This window comes from Aquarana catesbeiana, linkage group LG11 (assembly GCF_042186555.1).
Source record: "Aquarana catesbeiana isolate 2022-GZ linkage group LG11, ASM4218655v1, whole genome shotgun sequence".
Classification (NCBI taxonomy): domain Eukaryota; kingdom Metazoa; phylum Chordata; class Amphibia; order Anura; family Ranidae; genus Aquarana; species Aquarana catesbeiana.
The window spans coordinates 15,977,765-16,005,194 of record NC_133334.1 but is presented as its reverse complement, the minus strand read 5'-3'; the positions used below and the strand labels follow the sequence as shown (position 1 = coordinate 16,005,194).

The window sequence follows — 27,430 nt, the reverse complement described above, 5'->3', positions numbered from 1 at the left end:
GAAAGATGCAAGAGTCTGTCAGGAGTCCAGAAACTCATTGACCTTTTATACACACACACTAATTACAAGCAAACAGATCACAGGTGAGGATGGTTACCTTTAATAGCCATTCAAATCCCTTTGTGTCAACTTGTGTGCATGTTATCAGGCCAAAATCATCAGGGTATGTAAACTTTGGATCAGGGTCATTTGGGTAGTTTCTGTTGTCATTATGATTTAAAAAGAGTAAACACAGTTGAGTAATAATAAATGGCTTCAGCCAAACACTAACCATGAGTGAAAGAAAAGTTTTTGTGTTATCATTCATATTCTCTGAAAAATGGCCAAGAAATCATAAATTCTGCCATCAAACCACAGGACATGGTTCAAGTAATCCATCACCTGTCAGAGGAAGTGGGTTTAAAACAAGACAGGAAGTTGTAGGTGGGTGTGGAGGAGTGTAGAGGAGACTGTGGATGGTGGATGGTGGTTTTGTGTACAGCGATAAAAGTGAAGGAAGCCTCCTGGCAGAGGAAGTTACCTGTGACAAAACCCAAGGACTGTTTAACTGTGATAGCAGTTCTGGACCCTGCAAGTCAGTGAGACTGAAATCTCTTTCTTTTGTTTTTGCTGCTGGGAAGCTATTTAAGTTTAATAAACCTCCTTTTGACTGAAAAGCCTGTGTCCTGCGATCTAGCTGGTCCCTCAAACTTTACAACTGCTGGAGAATGCAGGCAGGACAGAGTAACAGGCTTTTTTTCTTGCTGTTTTGGCATTGGACTTAAACTGACATTTAAAGTGACAGTACATTGGATGTATGTCCTGGGTTAAAGCTGCACAAACCCTAAGACCCCATTCACACAGGGGCAACACGACTTGCAAACGAATGCCCGGGCGACTTGCAAAACGACTTCTGCATAGAAGTCTATGCAAGTCACCCCAAGTCGCCCCCGAAGTCGTACAGGAACCTTTTTCTAAGGAGGAGCGACTTGCGTCGCTCCCCTTAGAACGGCTCCATAGTACAGAACGGGAGGCGACTTGTCAGGCGACTAGGTCGCCTGACAAGTCGTCCCTGTGTGAATGGGGTCTGAAAGCTAATGCAATGGGGGAGCTAATTAAACAGCTGTCCCTGGCTAATATGCAAGAGCAGACTCGCTACGTAGAAGCTAATCAGCGCTTAGCAACCCAGCTTGAGGTACAACAAACTCACCAGAAAGAGGTGCTGGCTCTGCAGCAAGAAAATACTCGCATGTTGGTGGTACAGTTGGCAGCCCAGCAAGCAACCCAGCAAGGGGTTATGCAGGCTCAGGTGACTGCCTTAAAAGAAGCAGTGCAGTAGCTTTCTCAGGGCCGTGAGCAAGCGGCTGTTGCCCCTGGCAACCAGGTGACCACGAGGGCAAGCCTTTTTATGCAGAAGTTGTCCCTGAGTGATGATGTAAAGTCATTTCTTGCTACATTTGAGAGGACAGCAGAGAGAGAAGGGTGGCCCCAGGACCAGTGGGCTGGCCTGTATGCCCCTTTCCTCACCGGAGATCCTCAAAAAGCCTACTTCGACCTGCCACTGGATGATGCTAAAGATTATCAAAAACTAAAGGCAGAAATACTGGCTCATCTGGGGGTGGCTACGGCCGTTTGGGCCCAAAGAGTGAACCAATGGAAGTATCGTCCAGATTGGCCACCCGCTCTCAAATGCATGACCAGGTGCAACTGGTAAAAAAATGGCTGCAGCCCGAAGTGTTGTCTAGCCCCTAAATTGTGGAGCGGGTCCTGCTGGACCAATACCTAAGGTCACTGCCAGATGACCTTCAACGCTGGGTCAGCCATAGAGACCCCAAAACAGTGAACCCCCTTGTCGAGATGGTGGAACGATATACAGTGAAGGAGGATCTGCTTGGCCCTACCAAGCGCCAAGGGCCCAGTCTGCCATGGCCTATTCGATCGACTTCTGCCCTTCAGAAGGACGTCCCACGCAGCCCTGGAACCAACACCCCAGAAGGCCAAGGGTCACTCCCGGTACCTCCTCAGTGTTCTGTTCCTGTTCGGAAAGGACAGAATGTGCAATGATGACGATGTCATTCCTAGGGCCATACCCGGGCACACTACCCACTGCAAGAGGAGCCCATGGAATGCGGGATTCTTTGGAGGGGGTCTTTTTATGCCCATAAAATATGCACCACACATCTCAACCTTGGTGAGGGGAAATTTGAGTGTGAAGTCCAAGTGAACCACTTCCCTGCCCGGGCTTTGTTGGACTCCGGATGCATGGTAACCCTGGTTCATCCTAGAGTAATTGGGAAGATCGGTCCCGCAACCAAAACTTTACAAGTTGTGTGCATTCACAGGGACACTAGAGAGTATCTTCTCATCTCAGTGTCCATCCCCACAGCATGTGGCACTGGTACCCAAGAGGTGGGGTGGTAAAGAACTTAGTACATGATGTTATAATAGGACGAGACTGTGCACTATTTGAAAAACTGTGGGAACTAGGAGAACTACCTGAACGGTCCAGAGACTGGGGAGAAACTAGTCCCTCTGTTCCTACTGTTGAGGGGAATAACCCTGAAACACCAAATGTTCTTAATGTGGATCCAGTTGATGAAAATGCTAATGATTTGGTTAATGGTAATGAAAGTAGTGCTGATACTCTTAAGGATGTCAAGATGTGTAGTTCACAGACCTACCTGAACACTGAGAGGGGGGAACCTTCCCCACTTCGGGTAATGCTGGGGGAAGAGGATGAGGAAGTGGCCTCTACCCCTGCCCTGCTGGATTTGGGTGTTCCCCAGTGGGCATTTGGTACTACCCAGATGCAGGACCCCACTTTGGCCCATGCACGGGAACAGGTTGTAGTAGTAAATGGGGTTCCCCAAGAGCCAGGTGCGAATGAGCATTGGCCGCACTTCGCAATATGTAATGAATTGCTTTATTGGGTTACCAAAAGTGAGAAAAAATGTGGTAGGACAATTATTGGTACCCCAACAGTATAGACGCAAGGTCCTGGACCTGGCCCATGACAATGTTTTAGGAGGACACCTGGGAGTTGAAAAGACTAAGGCACGGATCACTGACCAGTTTTACTGGCCAGGTCTGAAAGCAGAGGTAAGGAGATACTGTACCTCTTGTCCCACCTGTCATTTGACAGATCCCGTGACCCACTTCCGGAGCCCTTTGGTCCCTCTGCTCATAATTGAGGTCCCATTCGAGTGGATAGCCATCGATATAGTGAGTCCCCTGGTAAAGTCGGCTCGAGGTCATATATACTGGTGATCCTCGACTATGCCACCCGATATCCTGAGGCGCTACCCCTGTGGAATACCTAATCTAAGGCTATTGCCCAGGAATTATTCCAGTTGTTTAAACGGACTGGTTTTCCCAAGGAAATACTCACGGACCAAGGCACCCTGTTTATGTCGAGGGTTATGGCCGATGTATGCAAGCTGTTCCGGATTAAACAGCTGCGCACATTGGTCTACCATCCCCATATGGATGGGTTTTTAGAACACTTTAATAAGACCCTCAAGTCTATGCTCAAGAGAGTTTTATTGTTTTATGTTTTGTTAAACATAATTTACAGAGGTACGTTTTTTTAATTTTTTTATTTATTAAATTGTATTTTTTCATCACTAGGAATAAGCTTTCTGTTCTGTCGAACATGAGTTTGACTGGAATATCAGCTGTTCGATCATTCGCCGAAGATCGAACATTATGGGGCGTTTGCGCCAAATTCGAGTGGCGCGTCACGCCCCATAATGCACTGCATCATCACAGTGCATTGCTGGCTGATGATTGGCAAAGCTGATGATTGGCAAAGCATGCACTATGACCCGCATGCTTTTGACAATCACAGCACCGTCAGCAAAGAGAGCCATAATTGACCAAAGGCAGGGTGCATTTGGCCAATTATGGCTCAGGGGCTTAAGTCCATGCCCCACACTATATAAGGCCACCTGCACGTCGGCCCTGTGTAGTGTGTTGCTGGCGTTAGATTGAGCAGGCAGTCCATTCCTGGTGTACTGTTTCTAATCTACTTCAGGCAGGCAGGTGATTCAGTTAGCTGCAGTGTATTTAATAATATATATACAGTCAGACTGGTATATATATATCCACTGTATCCAGTTTAGCTAGACCTTACTGCAGTCCATTCCTGGTGCACTGTTTCTAATCTATTTCAGGCAGCCAGGTGATTCAGTTAGCTGCAGTGTATTTAATATATACTGTATTTATTGGCGTATAACACTCACTTTTTCACCATGAAAATCGGGTGCAAATAGCGTGTGCGTGTTATACGCCAATACTTCAATTTCAGCTGCCTCGGAGGCAACGGGGGGGGGGGGGGGGGGCGAGTGCCATCAAATTACATACAGTGAGAATCTCCTGTTTACTTGGCGGCCTCTGTAATAGGAAGTCAATAGATTGCAATGGCGAGGCTGCTGCATTTATGGCAATGGCGAGGCTGCTGCATTGATGGCAATGGTGAGGCTGCTGCATTGATGGCAATGGTGAGGGAGGCTGTATTGATGTTGACTAATAAGGCTGCATTGATGGCATTTGTGAGGCTGCAGGTGGGCATTAATCAGCCTGCATTGATGGCAATGGTGAGGCTGCAGATGGGCACTGACCCTTATTTTACTTCAAAGTTCCTTATTTAAAATTTAAGTTTTTTCCTGAAACTTCCCTCTTAAAATTAATGTGCATGTTATATGCCGATAAATATGGTATATATATATATATATATATATATATATATATATATATACACTGTATCCTGTGTAGCTAGATCTCACTGCTCCTGGTTTGCTGTTTCTAATATACTTCAGGCAGGCAGTTGATTCAGTTAGCTGCAGTGTATTTAGTATATATATATATATATATATATATATATATATATATATATATATATATATATCCCGGCTTTGTATCTATATATATATATACTATATCCTGTGTAGCTAGATCTGACTGCAGGCCATTCCTGGTGTACCTATTCAAATACACTTTCAGGCAGGCCAGGCAGGTTATTCAGTGATCTGCAGTGCATAAAATATATATACAGTCTCCAACATATATATATCCACTACATTCTAGTCTAGCCAAGCCTATATCTGACTGCAGTCTATTGCTGGTGTACGTTTTCAAATACACTTTCAGGCAGGCCAGGCAGGTTATTCAGTGATCTGCAGTGCATAAAATATATATACAGTCTCCAACATATATATATATCCACTGCATTCCAGTCTAGCCAAGCCTATATCTGACTTCAGGCCATTGCTGGTGTACGTTTTCAAATACACTTGCAGGCAGGCAGGCAAGTGATTCAGTGATCTGCAGTGCATTAAATATATATACTCTCTCCTACATATATGTCCACTGCATTCTAGTCTATCCAAGCTTTTACCTGACTACAGGCCATTCCTGGTGTACATATTCAAAGACACTTTCAGGCAGGTAGGCAGGCCAGTCAGGTGATTCAGTGATCTGCAGTGCATAAAGATATATATACAGTCTCCTACATATATATCCACTGCATTCTAGTCTAGCCAAGCCTATACCTGACTACAGGCCATTCCTGGTGTACGTTTTCAACAACACTTTCAGGCAGGCAGGCAGGTGTTTCAGTGATCTGCAGTGCATATTGATATATATATATTCAGTGTCCTACATATATATCCACTGCATTCTAGTCTAGCCAAGCCTATACCTGACTGCAGGCCATTCCTGGTGTGATTTTTCTAGTAAACTTCAGGCGGTCTTTTGCTAATCCAATTTTACAGCATGTCTGCAAGGCCACCAAGGAAAGGCAGATGCTCACAGGCCACTAAAAGAGGGCAAGCAGGCTCTGTGTCTACAGCCAACAGTACTGGTTGTTGACAGGGTGCATCCTCAGCAAGTGGCCGTGGGGCACGCTTGTCCTTTTTTTCAACAGCTGGCCGTGTTGAGCCACAACGTGCAGAAGAGTTGGTAGAGTGGATCACAAAGCTGTCGTCATCCTCCTCTGTCACCCAGGCTAAGACAAGTTTGGCTGCCAATGCAGCTGCCAAAGTGGCCTATTCCATCGACTCAATGACATCAGTCACTCCTTCCCTAGCCCCACAATCATGCCCTGAAGTGTCCCCCGAACTGTTCGACCACAGTGTCGGGTACATGCTGCAGGAGGATGCTCAGCGTTTTGAAAGCTCCGATGATGGTAACCCGGTTGAGGATGAAGGCAATAACGTGAGCCCAGAGAGAGGGGTAGCTCAAGAAGGACAAGAAACTTGCAGTCATGTTCCCCCATCTGCAGCATACTGCCAGGTTTGCTCCAGTGGTGAGAAGGGAGGGGATCATGAGGTCACTGACTCTACATGGGTGCCTGATAGAAGAGAGGAGGAGGAGGAGGCACATCTCTAATGAGGCAGGATGCCTCCAGGGGCCAGCTTAAGGACAGCCAACTGACTGCATCACACCACAGAGCTCCGAATGTGCAGGGCGCTGCTGACTCTGCGTGTTTTTTCAAAAGTTCTTTGGTGTGGGCCTTTTTTGAGACTTGTGCAGCAGATCGCACCGTTTCTGTTTGCAACATATATCTGAAGCGTATCAAGCATGGCCAAAACAGCAGCTGCTTGGGTACTACCTGCTTGACCAGACATATGTCGTGCTCCCATGCAGTCCGTTGGCAACAGTACTTAAAAGACCCACACCAAAGAACAAGGCGGACCTCTCCTTGCTCCTCATCAGCTGGGATCTCCAACCCCACTATACCTTCAGTCCTCTCAGAGACCTGCAAAGAGAGGAATGAAGGTGTAGAATTAGGTTCCCAAGCACTTGCGGGCAATCTGCTAGTGGTACACCTAAATCCAATTGTAGCAGGCAAATTTCTCTACCCCAGTTGCTAAAATGTCAAAAGAAATTTGGTCCCAGCCATCCACATGCTCAGTGGCTGAATCCTAGTTTGGCTAAATTGCTAGCACTCCAACTGCTGCCTTTTCAGCTGGTAGACTCTGCCCCCTTTCGAGAATTTGTGGAATGTGCAGTACCTCAGTGGCAGGTTCCCAAACGCCATTTTTTTCTTTGAAGGCCATTCCTGCTCTCTACCGGCATGTGGAAGGCAATGTCTTGGCCTCGTTGGACAGGGCGGTCAGCGGTAAGGTGCATATTACTGCTGACTCATGGTCCAGCAGGCATGGACAGGGATGTCACCTTTCTTTCATGGCGCACTGGGTAACCCTGCTGGTAGCTAGGAAGGATGTAGGACAGGGTGTAGTAATGTTGGAGCTTGTTTCATCCCCACGCCTCCAAAATGCTGGTAGTGGTGATTCTGCCACACCTCTCTCCTCCACCCTCTCCTCTTCTTCTTCCACTATGGCCTCTTCCTGTGCAGATTTGTCCTCGGAACCAGCAGTGCTCCGTAGGCATTCTAGGGGCTAAGCAAGCACTCAAAAAGATGCCATGCATTGAGTTGGTCTGCTTAGGGGACAGGAGTCACACTGGGGCAGAGATTCTGCCAGCTCTGTAGGGGCAGGTTCAGAGGTGGTTGATGCCACGCCAGCTTCAGCCAGGAATGGTGGTTTGCGACAATGCCACCAACCTCCTCTCCGCCCTCCGACAGGGACACTTCACTCATGTTCCCTGTTTGGCTCATGTTCTTAATTTGGTGGTGCAGTGGTTCTTGTGCAGGTACCCAGGCTTACAGGATCTCCTGAGGCAGGCCAGGAAAGTCTGTGGGCATTTCCGCCAGTCATATAATGCCAGTGCTCGGGTGGCTGACATTCAAAGAGAATGCAACCTGCCCAGGAACCACTTAGTTTGTGACATGCCCACCAGGTGGAACTCAATGTTGGCAATTCTGCAGCAGCTGCACATGCATCAGAGGGCCATGAATGAGTACCTGTATGAGTATGGCACCAGGACAGGGTCAGGGGAGCTTGGCTTTTTTGCCACGCCAGTGGCTACTGATCAAGTATGCATGCACTGTCCTGTCACCATTTGAGGAGGCCACGAGGATGGTGAGCAGTCACAGTACATGCATCAGTGATACTGTCCCTCTTGTCTTCCTGTGGAGCACACGCTGCATGGAATAATGGACAGGGCACTTGAGGCAGAACAGAGGGAGGAAGAGGAGGACTTCCTTACCTCTCAAGGCCCCCTTTATCCAGACAGTATTCCTGCAGGCCCGCCTATCACACAGGAAGAGGAGGAGGAGGATTGTGTCAGCATGGTGGTGGAGCCTGGCACTCAGCATCAGCAGCAGTCTTCAAGGGATCATTTTCAGTCCCCAGAAACCCACTGACTTGTACGTGGCTGGGAGGAGGTGGCTGTGGATCATGTCATCCTTAGTGACCCAGAGGACTCCGGACCGAATGCCTCAGCAAACCTATGCTGCATGGCCTCCCTGGTCCTGCAAAGCCTGGGAAAGGACCCTCGGATTCGTGGTATCAAGGAGAGGGATCAGTAATGGCTGGCAACCCTTCTTCATCCACATTACAAGGGTAAGGTTGTGGAACTTATCCAGCCTTTGCAGAGGGAGCAGAGGATGAAACATCTTCGGGAGGCCTTGCAGAAAGGTTTGTGCAAAGCGTTTATAGAGCCTGGGAGGTTGTAATTTCCTGGTCCTCCTGGACAACATGTTGCTGAGGCTTCGGTCAGTCACAGAAGGAGCGGTGGAGAAGGTGGCCGTCTGACCGATGCGTTCAGACAATTTTTTAGTCCGCAGCCCCAAGATCTGTCTGGCCTGTCCTGCATCCAGCGTTCTATCTGAACGCTCATTCAGTGCTGGTGGAGGCTTTGTAACCAATAACAGAGTGCGCCTGTCCAGAGACTCGGTTGATCGTCTCACCTTCATAAAAATGAATCAGTCTTGGGTCACCAGCTACCAAGCACCTGATGCTGATGTAACCAATTAAATTTTTTATGAATGTGAGAACCCTTGAAGACTGCCTATGCTGATGCTGAGTGACTATCCTGTTATGCTGAGTGACTATCCTATTCCTCCTCAATGTTCATGTTGATAGCTTTTTAACAGGGGCGTGTAATTACAATTTTTGCTGTAATATTTTGCAGCAGGGCTCATTCCTGCGCTCAACTAGAGTATCTGTGAGGGGTTGCAGTGTTGTGGCACCTGCACCAGTGCCTAAGGCCCAATTTTTCTGCCCCTGTTTAACAGGGGCGTGTAATTACAATTTTTCCTGTAATGTTTTGCAGCAGGGCTTGTTTCTGTGCTCAACTAGAGTATCTGTGAGGGGTTGCAGTGTTGTGGCACCAGCACCAGTGCCTTAGGCCCAATTTTTCTGCACCTGTTTTACAGGGGCACGTAATTACAATTTTTGATCTAATATTTCACAGCAGGGCTCGTTCCTGCGCTCAGCAACAGAATCTGTGAGGGGTTACAGTGTTGTGGCACCACCACCACTGCCCAAGACCCAATTTTTCTGCCCCTGTTTAACAGGGGCATGTAATTAAAATTTTTGATCCAATATTTCACAGCAGTGCCCATTCCTGCGCCCACCAAGAGTAACTCTGAGGGCTTACAGTGTTGTGGCAACACCACCACCACCAAAGGCCCAATTTTTCAGACCCTGTTCAACAGGGGCATGTAATTACAATTCTTGATATACTATTTCACAGCAGGGCCAGTTCCAGCGCCCACCAAGAGTAACTGTGAGGGCTTACAGTGTTGTGGCACCAACACCACCACCAAAGGCCCAATTTTTATGCCACTGTACAACAGGAGCATGTAATTATAATTCTTGATATAATATTTCACAACAGGGCTTGTTCCAGCGCCCACCAAGAGTAACTGTGAGGGCTTACAGTGTTCTGGTACCATCAACACCTAAGGCCCAAATTTCTGCAAAGTATATAGGGCAGGCTGTATAGTATATGCAGGCAGTCCCCTACTTTCCAACATCTCACTTACAAACGACTCCTACTTACAAACGGAGGGAGACAACAGGAAGTGAGAGGAAATCTACTCCTAGGAAGGGAAATTCTCTCCTGTAAGAGTTAATGAGGAAAAGGTGTCTCCACTGATGCTTTATTATCACCAATCCTTGTTTCCCTAAAAATCCCAAATTTTCAAAATCCAGTTGTCATTGGGACAGAAAGTGAGGGAAAATCTTCTGAACAGGGGCACAGACAGCAAAACAAATGTTACAGGGGTGATGATAACCCTTCCCTATGTTATCCAAAAAGCTTAAAAATAGATTTTTTTGGCTGGAGCTACACTTACAAAATGTACCTGTTCCAAATTACAAACAGATGCAACTTAAATACAAACCTACCATCCCTGTCTTGTTTGGAGCGCCTGTATACTGCTGTTCAGAGTATATAGTGCCTGGGGGCCCCACGCCTTTTCTTTTTTTTATTTGGGTGCGGGGTTCCCCTTAATATTCATACAAGACCCAAAGGGCCTGGTAATGGGCTGAGGGGTTACCCATGCCGTTTTTCTCAATAATTTTCATCCATATTGCCGGGAGCCAACATTACATTACAGCCTCTAGCAGTTTTAAATGACTTTTATTCCTTTAGAAATGTCATTTTGTGCAGGGACTGTTCTAAACACGGGAAAGACGCGCCACTTTACAGGCATACTATAGACACCCCCCAGGTACAATATTTAAAAGAATATTTCACTTTTATTTTTTCACTTTAAGCATTATTAAAATCACTTCTCCCGAAAATACTGACATTTTTAAAACTTTGTTTTGCATTAATACATGTCCCCTGGGGCAGGACCCGGGACCCCAAACCCTTTTAAGGACAATAACTTGCATATTAGCCTTTAAAATTCACACTTTTGATTTCTCACGTTCGAATCCCACAGACTTTAAAGGTGTTTGAATGTTCGCGTGAACTTTCGGTCCGTTCACATGTTCTGGATGCGATCCGAACCGGGGGGTGTTCGGCTTATCCCCTATTCATCGCTACCCTAGTCAAGTGAACACGGGCAGGAACAGCAAGAATGTCACTAAAACGTTTACAAGTGACCATATTCACTTACTGCTGAGTGTCAAGGATGTATTGCCAAGGATGTAGCTGGAACCAGAACCAGTGACATTCTGAGGAAAGTTGCAAACTGACACACCAAGTCCATGAACTGTCTGTGCGTGTAAATGCACCTCTAGCAGTAACGCAGGAGCCAGGAACCAAAGTTTATCTGTCTGATATTTTTTCTGGTGACCCCACTATAGAAAATAGTTGTATGCTATACTTTAGGCTTAAGCCACACTCTCCTGGTTTTGGGTACAACGTTGCATGAACGCGCAATTGTCAGTTAAAGCGACACAGTGTCGAATCGCAAAAAGTGCTCTTGTCAGGAAGGGGGTAAAATCTTCCGGGGCTGAAGTGGTTAAATCAGGGTTCCCAGAGCATCCCTTATGTTAGAGTCCCCAGAGTTCTCCCTTACATTAGAGTCTGTAGAGTCTCCCCTTACAGTGAAAGGGAACTCTGAGAGTTCAGATGTACTGAAAAAAGGGGAACTCTGTAGACTCTGATGTAAAGGGGGACTCTTGTTATTAACTTCATATGATTAGAAATGTTATTTAATAGAAAAATATACAGTCAGGTCCATAAATATTGGGACATCGACACAATTCTAATCTTTTTGGCTCTATACACCACCACAATGGATTTGAAATGAAACAAACAAGATGTGCTTTAACTGCAGACTTTCAGCTTTAATTTGAGGGTATTTACATCCAAATCAGGTGAACGGTGTAGGAATTACAACAGTTTGTATATGTGCCTCCTACTTTTTAAGGGACCAAAAGTAATGGGACAGATTAACAATCATCCATCAAACTTTCACTTTTTAATACTTGGTTGAAAATCCTTTGCAGTCAATTACAGCCTGAAGTCTGGAACGCATAGACATCACCAGATGCTGGGTTTCATCCCTGATGATGCTCTGCCAGGCCTCTAATGCAACTGTCTTCACTTCCTGCTTCTTCTTGGGGCATTTTCCCTTCAGTTTTGTCTTCAAAAGTGAATTGCATGCTCAATTGGATTCAGGTCAGATGATTGACTTGGCCATTGCATAACATTCCACTTCTTTCCCTTAAAAAAGTCTTTGGTTGCTTTCGCAGTATGCTTCGGGTCATTGTCAACCTGCACTGTGAAGCGCCGTCCAATGAGTTCTGAAGCATTTTGCTGAATATGAGCAGATAATATTACCCAAATCACTTCAGAATTCATCCTGCTGCTTTTGTCAGCAGTCACATCATCAATAAATATAAGAGAACCAGTTCCATTGGCAGCCATACATGCCCACGCCATGACACTACCACCACCATACTTCACTGATGGGGTGGTATGCTTTGAATCATGAGCAGTTCCTTTCCTTCTCCATACTCTTCTCTTCCCATCACTCTGGTACAAGTTGATCTTGGTCTCATCTGTCCATAGGATGTTGTTCCAGAACTGTGAAGACTTTTTTAGATGTTGTTTGGCAAACTCTAATCTGGCCTTCCTGTTTTTGAGGCTCACCAATGGTTTACATCTTGTGGTGAACCCTCTGTATTCACTCTGGTGAAGTCTTCTCTTGATTGTTGACTTTGACACACATACACCTACCTCTTGGAGAGTGTTGTTGATCTGGCCAACTGTTGTGAAGGGTGTTTTCTTCACCGGGAAAAGAATTCTTCGGTCATCCACCACAGTTGTTTTCTGTGGTCTTTCGGGTCTTTTGGTGTTGCTGAGCTCACCGGTGCGTTCTTTCTTTTTGAGGATGTCCCAAACAGTTGATTTGGCCACACCTAATGTTTTTGCTATCTCTCTGATGGGTTTGTTTTGTTTTTTCAGCCTAATGATGGCTTGCTTCACTGATAGTGACAGCTCTTTGGATCTCATATTGAGAGTTGACAGCAACAGATTCCAAATGCAAATAGCACACTTGAAATGAACTCTGGACCTTTTATCTGCTCCTTGTAAATGGGACAATGAGGGAATAACACACACCTGGCCATGGAACAGCTGAGCAGCCAATTGTCCCATTACTTTTGGTCCCTTAAAAAGTGGGAGGCACATATACAAACTGTTGTAATTCCTACACCGTTCACCTGATTTGGATGTAAATACCCTCAAATTAAAGCTGAAAGTCTGCAGTTAAAGCACATCTTGTTTGTTTCATTTCAAATCCATTGTGGTGGTGTATAGAGCCAAAAAGATTAGAATTGTGTCGATGTCCCAATATTTATGGACCTGACTGTATGTATAGTTTATACTATTAAAAAAATTGATGTGCGCCGCTAAAGTGTTTTCTGGTTTGACTCGATGAAAAGGTGGCAACCCTACGTATCACTCTCTATGACAAGCATGCGAGTGAGGGTTTGGAGAGCTTATAACAGGCCTGGTTTGCACCCAGAGACTGATCACATTAATCACCTTGCAGGTGGACAGACGGATAAGGAGAGTACCATTGCCTAACCCGGGATGCTGGAATGAGGAGTAGGAGCACTAGATGCTCCTGACACTATCATTAACCACTTGCCGACCACTGCACGCCGATATACGTCGGCACAGTGGCAGCGCTGGGCAAATGGGCGTACCTGTAATTAATTGGCGAGGCTAGCGGGCGTGCGCGTAGAGCGTGACCCCACCCGCATGACCTGCTGGTGTCCCGGCGATCGTGTCACGGAGCCTCAGAATGGATAAGTGCCTATGTAAACAAGGAATTTCCCCATTCTGCCTAGTGACATGACAGAGATCACTGCTCCCTGTCATCTGGAGCAGTGATTACTGTCATGTGAGTGGTAGCCCACCCCCCCACAGTTAGAATCACTCCCTAGGACACACTTAACCCCTTGATCGCCCCTTAGTGTTTAACCCCTTCCCTGCCGGTGTCATTTACACAGTAATCACTGCATTTTTATAGCACTGATCACTGTATAAATGACAATGGGCCCAAAATAGTGTCAAAAGTGTCCGATGTGCCCGCCATAATGTCGCAGTCACGATAAAAATCGCAGATGGCCGCCATTACTAATAAAAAACATTAATAATAAAAATGCCATAAAACTATCCCCTATTTTGTAGACGCTATAACTTTTGCGCAAACCAAAAATATGTAGAAGAATACATATTGGCCTAAACTGAGGAAAAAATTTGTTTTTTTAATATATTTTTAGGGGATATTTATTATAGCAAAAAGTAAAAAATATTGCTTTTTTTTCAAAATTGTTGCTCTTTTTTTGTTTATAGCGCAAAAAATAAAAACTGCAGAGGTGATCAAATATCACCAAAAGAAAGCTCTATTTGTGGGAAAAAAAGGACGTCAATTTTGTTTTGGTGTACCGTCGCACGACTGCACAATTGTCAGTTAAAGCGACGCAGTGCTGAATCGCAAAAAGTGCTCTCGTTAGGAAGGGGGTAAAATCTTCTGTGGCTAATGAAGGTCCAACATTTAGCAACTCACATGGTTGATGATTAAAAGAGGCATATCTAAGTATGCAGGCATCCGGGGTAAAGATGTCCACATAGAACATCCTCCTCACCGCCGGCTCTCACCGCTGTGAGTCTGCAATCGTGACCAGGAAGACTACCCTGCAGTAGAGCGATTGAACGGCTCACAGACCGCAGCGTGGAAGGGACGGCATTGATGGCGGTGAGGAGAATGGTCTATGTGGACAGCTTTACCCCGGATGCCTGAATACTTAGATGTTCCTGTTTTAATCATCAACCATGTGAGTTGCTAAATGTTGTACCTTCATTAAATCTAACCATATTGCTACACTTTGAGGCTCCTCGCTTCTCTTTTATATTCAGTTGTGACATGACACTACTTGTCTATCAAGTCAAAATGTATTTAAAAATTTAGCTTGTCTTGCAAAACGCTCTCAAACCAAATTATTTTCAAACCAAGGTTTTACTGTATGTGCAAACCTTACAATATATATATTGCTGTGCTCAACAAAACAAAAATGCAAAAAACATGTAGCTCCACCCCCAATGCATTTCACCACACCCGTCATGGCTTACTCATGGGGAAATGGGATGTCTATGCCTGTATATATTGCCACCACATGTTGACCAGGTAACCACCATGTTGACCATCTTTAGCATGGACCCTTGGCTCCTCCCACCATCTTGGAATTGGGAATGAAGGCCTAATAATCACTAATTTCTGTTTAATAACTCTGCTATCGTGCATAGTAATAGAATAAGAGTATCTCCCGCCTAGGCTGCTATAAGGATGGGGTTGCCTCCCTTCAGACACTCCACCTATAATTGAAACCTAGGGCTTAGCTTTACAGAGGGAAAGAGGAGTGAGGGGGTTTGTACTGTGTACATACATATCACGTCTATCAGCATGCTTCGTATAATTCAATACAACCGATTGGCGACTTGTATTGCTTCCCCCTCTCCCGGTCGGACAACTGCAGTCAAGGGACCAAAAGAGGTCAAAACTACATCACATTCAGATACTTACACTTCTAGCATTTGAAAAATACATTTAACAATGTATTAATGATTACATAGATGCAATCATTTGTGCCTTTCATATCTGTCTGGAGTTCACACTTTAGGTCATATGGTACCAGTACAAATGTCTGGTTTTATGGCTGTGTGTTTGTTTCTTTGTTTTTGTGGTTTTTAATGATTTGGAATCATGCATATCTTGATGATTGGATTCTTTATTAAGTATTTAAATTTAGTTGACATACTGTATATTTGATTTTTTGCTTTTGAAAGATGTTCTCTTACACTATAAGTAGGATTTTAAAATGTTATATTACTTTTTTCAACTTTGCCAAATCAAAAAGTGATGTATCATTTGCATAACTTTCTACATTTTGTGATGTCTTAAAATAAAAGAGTTTTTATATATTTCTTTGACTGTGCAGATAGACTTTTGTATTCAGTTCTGGCCTACAGAGAATTATAAAGCATTTTGTAAGAAATATACAATATAAGAGACCATTATTTGAAATCAGTATGGCGAATATCTCCACACCCACCGTGTATTTCCCTTTGGTGCTCAGATAGGCCGGGATCATGGCAATCCAGACACTGCAGAACACCAGCATGCTGAAGGTGATATATTTAGCTTCATTAAAACTGTCCGGTAAAGTCCTGACAAAAAAAGCTATAATAAAACTGACAGCAGCCAGGATCCCCATATAACCCAGGACAGAGTAGAACCCAATAACTGACCCTTCATTACACTGAATGATGATCTTCTCCTGGTATGAGTGTGTGTCCAATTCCTGAAAGGGAGGAGAGATGGACAACCAACTAATACAGATTATAACCTGAATAGAAGAACAAGCTAAGACTATACAGGTGGGCAGTTTTACTCCAATCCATTTCCTCCACACTCTGTTGGGTTTGCTGGCTTTGAAGGCAATGCAAACCATAATAGTCTTGGCCAATACAGAAGATACGGCTATTGTAAAGAGAATTCCAAAAGATATTTGGCGTAACAAGCAGGTTACATCCACAGGACGACCCAGAAAGAGGAACACACAGAGGAAACCCAACATGATGGAGACCAGGAGGACAAAGCTGAGGCTCTTGTTATTGGCTTTCACAATTGGTGTGTCCTGGTGTAAAATAAAAATGACGAGTACTAGAAGAGTCTTCCCAAAACAAAACAGTGAGAGGACTATAAAAACTAGTGAGAGCGTGTCATCAGTGAAGGATAGAAATTCTACTTCCTTGGGAATACAGTGAGTTCTGTTCTCATTTGGCCATTCATGATCGGGGCATTTCATGCAGTTTTCACTATCTGGAAAACAAAATAAAATCAATGAATACTGTGATCACTTACAGGATATCTTGTTTGGTTTATATATATTAATATAATCAAATATTAATATGCGTCAACATATCAAATCAGCTATGTCGTTTATTTCTAGGTTACAATTCGGCCTTTTTAATGTTCTTTAGAGACAATACATACAAAAGAGCATACCCACAGTAATATTTCATAGTCATTACCTGTAATATTTGATATTTCTCCATATGAACACAGGACACAACTATGACAACAAGGGTGTATGGAAGAGCTGAGAACTTTCCGGTATCCTGGGAGACAACTTATTGAGCACTGAGATTTTGGAACCTAACAGAAAGCAACATGTTGTATGTTATACAGTATATATTTTATATTAGTTTTAGAAAACCAAGTTTTCAAATGTATAATTGACACTTTACAAGTGATGTAATCTCATCTCTATCCTAATTTCTCAGATAAAATCTCTTCTCCTATGGAGAGCAATTATTGTGCTGAGATTCTTCAACTTGTAAACCATCTGCTGACTGTGGACTTCAAGAACGCTTTTTATTTAATTTTAATTACACAAACTCTAAAACATTTTTTCTGTTTAGTAAATGACCAAATGAATGTGTGTGATTTTTTTTAAATATCATGTTATGCTTACACCTACCTAGATTTTAAAAGCCAACTTATTATCTTACATACTTGACTTCAGCTAATCATTTTTTGATATGTTACATATTTCATGCATGAATGAACTTTATTCATGAAATTATTCATTCAATAAAGACATGACAACATAATATTATTTGTGTTTTTATAAGGTGAGACTGTCTTAAGTTTTATTTCTTAAGGCAGAACTTCTGGACGTCCATCAGAAAGTACTTGCGATGTTATTAATGGAACCCAAACACAAGCTGTGGCAAGGTGCATTGCAAATGTACTTAATGCCACCACACATCTCTTCTGGCATAGCTTTGTGCACCATAAACAACTACACATTGGCATTATCCATCAGACCCCATATAACTTACGTCTCCTTACATGACAAATTAGATCTAAAATAATTTCTGGCTTCCTTACAAACCGGGATGATCTCAGAGTAAACCGCTCCCTAGAAAGTGGGAATGAAATTGCCTTTCAGTCAGTGGGGATGGAAGGAGGCTTTAGACATGACCGTCATCTGTTATACTTCAACCTCAAAGTTTCCTCCTATTGCCTTCTCCAGCAATTCAATTTCAACTACCCCTCTTCCCAGAGTTCCTCCAAAATATCCAAAGCCAACATCTCATTATAGCCTATTTCACTTCCTGCCAGTGTTTTTGCTTCACTAGCGTTATTTTCACCCATCATGGCACAATACATTTTCACAGTAAGATTTCTAATGATTTTTTTTTTTTTAGATCCACAAACACCTCATACAGATGTAATGGGGGGAGGGGTTCAAGATGGAGCATAGGTACACTATTACATATGAAAAAATGCTTCCACTTCTGTAAACCCAACTAGATACACTAAAAATCTTAATAGTTGAGTGACTGATTGCTAGATTTTTCCTTTTTTGGGTTCTCTCTCCTCCTTATCTGGTCCCACTCCTTCTTTTTCTTTTCACCCCCCACACTTGGGGATCTCCCCATTACAAAAGGTGATTGAGGTTGACTGATACATATGTCTGGCCCCCAAATCATATGTCTATCCTTGTACACATGGTTAGATTGTCGTACGACTGAGCGTCTGATTCTTGTCAAAAGCACGTGTGCAGGATTTTGTCTAGCATACTAACTATCCGCGAATTGATGACGTACTACAAGAGTGTAAAGAGAAAGTTTGTTTCTCAAGCGCCACCCTTTGGGCCCCTTCTGCTAATTTCGTGTTAGTAGAAGTTTGGTGAGCGTTGATTCGCGATTTTCAGATCTTACAAAACAAATGCCTTTTAAAATATGTTTGGCATAACTACATCAGTATCACCAGCAAAGCAGCTTCATTATAATCCCATTAAAGAAGATAAATATGTGCGCTGCCTTTTCGACATTTCATCAATTGCCACGTCACGAATGTTAATTCTAGATTGCGAATGGTAGTTTACAACAGTGGTCATCAACCCTGTCCTCAGGGCCCACTAACAGGCCAGGTTTGCAAGATAACTGAAGTACATCACAGGTGTTATCATTTGCTGCTCAGTGATTGCAGTAGTCTAGTCTACATCTCTCCAAGGTAATACATAAAACCTGGCCTGTTAGTAGGCCCTGAAGACAGGGTTGATGACCACTGGTTTACGAAGAACGACCAAGATCGAACTCTTCTTGGTCGTTCCTAGATTCCGATCATGCGTGTTTGTACTTTCGACTTTTGTGTGCTGATTTCTGTACTGACCATCCGAAAACCACATCCAAGGCCAAACCACCTCCCCCCTCGCTTCAACCTCTGCTACACTCTCAGGACATCTATGACGTTTGGAGATGCCAACATGCTAACGAAAGAGACTTCACCCTCCATTCTACCAGGCATAACTCTTACTCCAGAATAGATCTGATATTGGTAGACAAGGTACTTCTACAAGCTGTGTCCTCCTCCACCATACATAATATAACATGGTCTGACCATGCTCCTGTATCTATCACTGTGGTGGAGAGGCACACCCCGAGTCCTACCTATATCTGGAGAGCTAACTCACGTATTTTCCAAATGCCACAACATGTCATGAATATTAACGATAAATTATCTGAGTTTTTTTAAGTGAATACTAATACTGTATCTGATCCTCCAATGTTATGGTGCTCACATAAGGCTTTTATTAGGGGGATATTACTTCAGATATGTGCAAGGGAGAAGAGGCAGAGGACACATAAGCTAAACCTACTTATTAAAGACATAAAAACCCTGGAGACTTTGAATAAACAAAACCCCAACCCTCATACGGCCCAAAAACTTTCCCAACTCCTCTCTGATCTCAGACTCCTTCTAATTGAACGTTACGACAAACACATACAATCTCTAAAACTGTCACATTATTCATCTGGTAACCGAGCAGGAAAATTCCTAGCCCAGAGGCTCAAAACAGACAGGACCAAATCTACAATCTCATTTTTGCTCCATTCAAAAGATAAACATAAAATATGCAACCCTAAAAAAATAGCAAATTCCTTTGCTGAATACTATTCAACACTATACAATCTAGATAAAGACCCCAACACACCACAACCAACAGAGGAAAGCATACAGACCTTCCTGTCAAAAATTAAACTTCCCTCTCTCTCACTATCACAACTCGCATCCCTCAACTCCCCTATAACGGAGTCTGAGATCCAGAAAGTAATACGAACACTCCCATTGGGTAAATCCCCAGGCCCAGATGGCCTGCCCAATGACTATTTTAAAACATTTAATTCCAAACTAACTCCGACCCTACAGGTGGTCTTCTCGACTGTGATGTCCTCTGCCTCTTTTCCCCCCGAAATGCTAAAAGCCTACGTGGTAACTATCCCTAAACCTGGTAAAGAGCCCACATCCCCGCCCAACTTCAGACCGATATCATTACTCAACACTGATGTTAAGCTTTATGTGAAAATTTTAGCCCCATTTTACTCCCCATCCTTCCTTTTCTTGTAAAATCTGACCAATCTGGCTTCGCAGCGGGAAGACAAGCTGCTGATGCCACTAGGAGGGTCATCAATATCATGCAATACGCTCGATCCTGTTGGGTGCCTTCTCTGCTCCTTTCTTTGGATGCGGAGAGGGCATTTGACAGGATCCATTGGGGCTATATGAGACATACATTACAAAAGTTTGGCTTCCATGGGCCCATCTTATCTGCCATACTGGCTTTATATTCCTCTCCCTGTGCACAAGTTTTCACCTCTAACTTATTGTCAGACACCTTCACCATATCTAAGGGTACTAGGCAGGGATGCCCCTTTCTCCCTCGATTTTTAATCTACTTATTGAACCCCTCGCAGAAAGAGTTAGGACTCATCCTAATATCTCAGGCTTCTCCATACGAGGACAATCCCACAATATAAATTTATTTGCAGATGATATTATTCTATTCCTATCATCACCTGATATATCACTGCTACATGCACATGATACCCTCAATGAATTCAGCAGGATCTCATACTACAAAGTTAACTTCAAAAAGTCATACTAGATTTGGGAATAACACCCTCCTTAAAATCCCAACTACTCACATCCCTTCCCTATACCTGGAGTAACTCAAGTCTTACCTACTTAGGCCTAATACTAACTAAGAATCCTCAAAACTTAGCAGAAGCCAAATATTCTGCTCTATTTAATAAACTCTATAAGGAAACAAAAAGAATGGCCAAGATTGAGTTAACTTGGACAGGACGCCTAGCCTCATTTAAAATGTTGATCCTGCCCCAAATACTTTATATATTTGGTACCTTACCAGTCCCAATACACAACACGTACATCAAAGCATTAAATACACTGCTTTCTAGCTATATCTGGAAATCTAAAAGACCGAGATGCTCCAAAACATTATTGGTCAAACATAGAAAGACGGGGGTATGGGACTAGTTGATATTAAAGATTACTATCGAGCAGCTATCCTCACACAACTTAAAGAGTGGTTCAACCTAGCACCTAAAACTTTGTGGTGCAGCATAGAACAAACTCTGATCCCGTCTAATAATCTGGAATGCTTCCTGCTATTAGATGCTTGGAGACCCCTCCCCATTAACAAACTACCACTTACTATCCAAGCATCTGTCTTGGCATGGAGAGACCTATGCAACGTTCCAACCCCAATATCCAATCAAAAGGACATTCCTATACCTATAACTATTCTTTCTCATGCCATTCCAAATCTTAATATCAGAGACTGGCAAGATAAAGGCATTAAAACAATTGCTAATTTACACTATGATAACTCCCTTATCCCCTTTCCTGTGCTCAAGAATCATTACAACCTTTGCTCTACCGACCAATATAAATACAATCAAATAGCTCACCTCCTACGCACCATCAAATCTTATCATTATTACCTTCCAAAAGAAGTATGGGAATACTTCACCAAGAAACCAACTCCACCTAAAGGTATCTCTTTGTTCTATAATCTCTTTCAACATAAACTAGATTTCATAAAATCCCAGCCCTATCAGAAATGGGAATCAGACCTAGGAATACATATTACAAATGTACAGTGGCAACACGCATTTCGATCGCTTTACAAAGCATCCAGATGCGTTAACCACTGGGAACTATCCCAAAAGATAGCACTCCGATGGTACCTCACCCCATATAGAATCTCCAAGTTTGGAAACCACAGCTCTCCACTGTGCTGGAGAAATTGTGGTTCAACAGGCAACCTGCTACATATGTTCTGGACCTGTAAACATTTAACCAGCTTCTGGAACCCTATCTTTCGGCCAATATCAAGTATCACAGGGATTTTGACCCGTCCAAAGCCAAGTTTGGCGATATTAAATATAGGTATAGAAATGTTCCCACCCGAATTTAGAACTGTGATCACCCACATTTTTCTAGTAGCTAGAACTTTAATAGCCAAACACTTGAAGGCAGACAAGCTCCAAACGTGTCTGAAGTCCTTACAAACACTCATACTCATTATGTGTATGAATCTCTACTAGCTAGTAGAAGTGGTCAAAAGGAAAAGTTTGATAACCAATGGAAAATATGGACAACATGGTTTAAAGGTAATAAATGCTGAACAATCTTAGAGATAACCTCATCTTACTCTAACTATATATACTATGTTCATGTGAGGGTCAGACCAGGGATAAATCCCCCCCCCCTTTTTTTTTTTTTTTTGTTTCTCCCCTCCCTATCCAACTTTCCTATTGTTATATCTTATGTTTCCTTATTCTTCTCTATGGTTTTATCTATATTGCCAGAGTATATGTACACCTTTGGAGATAATATTCTTATGATAACTTCAATGTAACTCGGACCATACTATATCCTTGTATTAGTCTCTTCATGTATTTTCGAGCATCTTACTGGTGTATGGCTGTATCGCATGTATACTCTGTGAAAAACTCAACAAAAACCATTTAAAAAAAAATAATTTACCGGCCAACAAATGTTGGATGATAGGCTAGTAAATTTTCGTCGGACAACGGCTTGATGTCTTATTTTCGTATGGTCAGTACACAAATCCGTCACACAAAAGTCGAAAAGTACAAACACGCATGCTCGGAATCAATGCTCACCAAACACGATACTAGTAGAAGGGGCCCAAAGGGTGGCGCTCAAGAGCTGAAATTCCTCCCAGTACGTCACTACGTTTGTGTTTGTGGCACGACAATTGTGTAACGGTAGTATGCAAGACAAGTTTCTGGCACATGCCCTTTTAATAAAAATCAGATGCTCGGTTGGCCAACAATCGCATCATGTGTACGAGGCTTAAGATCCTATACACACTATTAGATTTTCTGCAGATTTTCATCTTCAGATTTACCAAAACCATGTAGCACAAGGGCCTGCCTAATTGCATACAAATTGAAACTCTTATGCCCTGTACACACGATAGGATTTTCCGATAACAAAACCATGAATTTTTTTCCGAAGGATGTTGGCTCAAACTTGTCTTGCATACACACGGTCACACAAATGTTGTCAAAAATTCCGAATGTCAAGAACGCGGTGACGTACAACACATACGATGAGCCGAGAAGAATGAAGTTCAATAGCCAGTGCAGCTCTTCTTGTTGATTCCGAGCATGCGTGGACTTTTGTGCATCGGACTTATGTGCACATGCTCGGAATTTCCGACAACAACTTTTGTTGTCGGAAAATTTGAGAACCTGCTCTCAAACATTTGTTGGCAGAAATTCCGCCAACAAATGTTCTATGGAGCTTTCACACGGTCGGACTTTCTGACAACAAGCTCACATCCAACATTTGTTGTCGGAAAATCCTATTGTGTGTATGGGGCATTATGGTTTGACCTCATATTATATGGTTTTGGTAAATCTGACAAAAATTTGCAGAAAATCTAATCGTGTGCATGGGGTCTTAGAGAGAAATGCTGGAGAAAAGACATACATACATAGACTTACATAATTCTTGCTATACCTTGGGAAAAGAAGAGTCCTTGCTGGGAGGTAATAGTTCTGATAGTTAATAGTTATGATATGAATGACCCACATTTTTAAGATTTTTTTCTGTAGGACCTTAGAGAATCTCATATACCGGTTTATATTCAGGTCGGCTTATACTTGAGTATATACGGTAGCTTTACCTGATTTTTCTTATTTTTCCATTTAATTAAAGTAGAATTAATTACAAGTTTCCAATAATCAAACCCATCACTACGGAAATTCCCGACAGATCTTGTAAGCAAACTCCCATTAACAAAAACATGGTTCTGAATGGTGAACTGTATAGAAAGATCTTCATTTCCTTTATTACGGACATTATCATTTGATATCATTTTTGAGCACAAGTTCAACTGCAGAGTAAAAACATTCCATAATATATTATATATCACGGTTACTGAATTACTACATTTAAGTAGCTGCAAACCCAATTACTAAAATATGTTTACTATTCATTTCATTTTCAAAACTCATTTTCAAAAAAAAAAAAAAAAAAATATATATATATATATATATATATATATATATATATTTTTTTTTTTATTTGTAGCTTCCATGTAAATAATTCCTGGTGATCCTGCCATGAAAGTCTCTGCTCAGGCCCTTCCTGTTTTATGGTGGACTCCTGTCTCCCAGTTGCGCTGCTACGTTACCACCTTGTCACATGAGATTCCACCATTGACTACAAGTGACCGATTCAACACATTATAAGCAAGCATGGTCCATTGTTGTCACCATCAGGAAACCCACCCTAGAAAATGCCATACATCCATCATGGAGTGAATGCAGAGAGGAAGTGGTTGCAAATAGGTTGCAGCAGGTTGCAACACTAGGGGGTTGATTTCCTAAAGGCAAAAAGACTGTGCACTTTGGAAAGTGCAGTTGCACATGGCAAGAGCAGTTGCTCTGCTGATTTTCATCAACCAATCATGTGCAAACTAAAATGCTGTTTTTTTTTTTATTTTCCTTGCATGTGATTGGGTATTCTTTGCAAAGTGAAGCTTTACCTCATTTACTAAGCTCTGGAGCAACTGCACTTGCAGAGTGCAATTGCACTTTTCAAGGTGCACAGTCTATTGGCCTTTAGTAAATCAACCCCAAGAAGTTGAAAACAAGTGAAATACTGTCATACCCTCAAGTCAGATTGACACAGTACCAGACACTATTCACCTCCTTTCTTTTTTCTTAAACAGATAGAGTTTTCTTATGGTGGCATTTAACCCCTTGCTTACCGGGAACTTTCACCCCCTACCTGCCCAGGCCAATTTTCAGCTCTCTGCCTTGTCGCACTTTGAATGACAATTGAATGACACTTGTAAGTCCCTGAGTCACTATGGTTTTTCCTGATGAGTGGCTATAAGGTCCCGAAACGTGTAGAGCTTTCAACTACTGTTATGTGTACTCAATCATTAACCATGTATGGTCATTCCATCTTGATTTATCTTTTTGTTTTTGTTATTTTTTCCAAGTGACACTTTTATTTTGGCCCTGCCTCTTATACCGGCTGCTCAGTCCACCTTCTTCAGCGCTTGGGGGGCCCGGTGTGACGCTCTATGGCTGGCCAGCTTGGATGTTAGGCTTGGAGGCGTTGTGGCACCTTCCGACTCCCTTGAGTTGTTGGTGCATGATGTTGGGGGCAGTTCTGTGGCGGTGCTCCCCGCATGAGCCTCTCCTTGTGCAGGGTCTCTCACCCCGTTCACTTTTTATCACATTTTTTCATTGCATCCACACTTTTTTTGTCTCCCATGCCCTCCTTTACCTTACAGCAGGTATTCATTCCTTCTCCCCCCTCTACACTCACTTCCTCCCCACTGTTCTCCCTTCCCTTTTTCTGCTATTTCTTTGCTACAGCCTCTCTCTTAGGTTCTTTTCTTTCATTCCATCCTTCTTTCATTACTTCCTTTTTCTTCCCCCTCTTTTTCTCCCTTCTCTACTGTTTTCTACCTTACCTTCTGCCTATTTCTTCTTCATTCTCCCACACCCTCCATACACTTCATCTTTTCTCACTCACTCAGAAATGTATTGTTCATTTTTTGTTTTTTAGTGCTCTTCCAAAACAAGGCCACTTTCCTGTCATCACCTACTAGTGTGTTTTCTTTCCTACACCCTGACCCACCCGGGGTTTGCCTGTGTTGGGTGTTCGTCACCCGGACGTGCTCCCTCAGCTCCGGGATGTGGCACTTCTGGCTGGCTGGACTTCCATAGCTGTACCACCATTGCGCAGATATTTTTGTAAGTCCGTGGGTCAAATGTACTTATGTGGGGCTTCATGTTTTGCATTTGCCCACTTGCTGTTCAGATTAGTTAAAATATTGTTGCTCTCCTTATTCATAGGTGGTCACTACGGTTTTTCTCCTGATGAGTGGCTATAAGGTCCCGAAACGTGTAGAGCTTTCAACTACCGTTATGTGTACTCAATCATTAACCATGAATGGACATTCCATCTTGATTTATCTTTTTGTTTTTGTTATTTTTTCCAAGTGACACTTCAATGTGTCACACAATGATATATCATTTATATTTTTTATATGTCAAATTCTTCATATGTTTGCCTAAAAAGTCCTTGTTGGAATGTATTTTTAAATTGAATACAAAATACTAATTTATAGCTATGTGCAATAATATGTAAATATATGAATGAATTCATTAAAAACTGCTATTTTATCCAATTTATATCCCTGCTCCCGTGTTGCCTCATTCAAAGTCCCGCCTCTTGCTCTCTTTTTCTTTATATCATTTTTTGCCACATTTTTGTATCTCATTTTTTGACTACCTATCACCAGAGTTGGGTCAAATGGTTCGGGCTGAGCAAAAATTCGGGCTGAACATCGCCTGTTCATTCGTTCGGCGAACATCCAAATTTGTGGGTTGTTCAGCAGGATATTCACCCGCTGAGTGCCCCACAATGCACTGCATGCATCACAGTGCATTCTAGGGCCCTAATTGGATGAAGCCTTGCACCTGACTGCTGGTCAAGTGTATGGCTTTGGAAATTAGGGCACAGAGCACTGTCAGAACCATGATTGGAGAAAGTGATCATGACTTGGCTCAGTGCTTATAGTCCCACCCCACACTATAAAAGGTTACTTCCCATAGCGGAGAGGAGATAGAGCAGGGCTCAGTTTGCTGCTAGTGAGTTAGTGTGTTCACTTATTGTGACTCTGAGTGTAGAGTGTTAGTATAGTGTGTGAGTATATTGTGTCACTCAGTATAGTGTGTGAGTATAGTGTGTCACTCAGTGTAGTGTGAGTATAGTGTAGTGTCAGTGTAGTGTGTTAGTGTAGTGCAGTGTTTAACACAGCATTGCATAACATTTAGTGCTGTATACAGTGCTGTATACCTTTTTTTTTGCTTTTTTTTGTCTTTTTTTGTCCCCTGTCTGCCCCCTTTGTTTTGAATTGTCAGCTGCAGCTTTTCTGACTGTAACGCTGGTGTTCCCCCTCAAGACCCCCCATCATGTCTGAGAGCCCAACAAGCAGGGGCAGACGTTCCCATGCAACTATGAGAGGGCCAGCAGCGTCTGTGTCCACAGGCAAAGGTGAATGTGGTCCGTCCTCAGGCAGGACACTTATGTCCCTGTTTAGTGATGTTGCCCGTGCTATCCAGCCACAGCATGCAGAGGAGGTGTTGGACTGGCTTACTAAACCATCCTCATCCTCTTCATCCTCCTCATCCTCTT

General features: G+C 43.0%; 1 protein-coding gene across 1 annotated transcript in view; it reads right to left on the bottom strand.

Annotated features, from left to right (window-relative positions):
- Nucleotides 1-15,770: 15,770 nt before the first annotated feature.
- Nucleotides 15,771-27,430, bottom strand: part of LOC141112921 (vomeronasal type-2 receptor 26-like) — a 34,637-nt gene continuing 22,977 nt past the window's right edge. Inside the window, exons 2-4 of the mRNA XM_073606027.1 lie at nt 23,895-24,104; nt 16,891-17,014; nt 15,771-16,678 (exon numbers count right to left, since the gene is read on the bottom strand). Of these exons, the coding sequence (XP_073462128.1) occupies nt 15,771-16,678; nt 16,891-17,014; nt 23,895-24,104 (1,242 nt within the window). The remainder of the gene's footprint in view (nt 16,679-16,890; nt 17,015-23,894; nt 24,105-27,430) is intronic.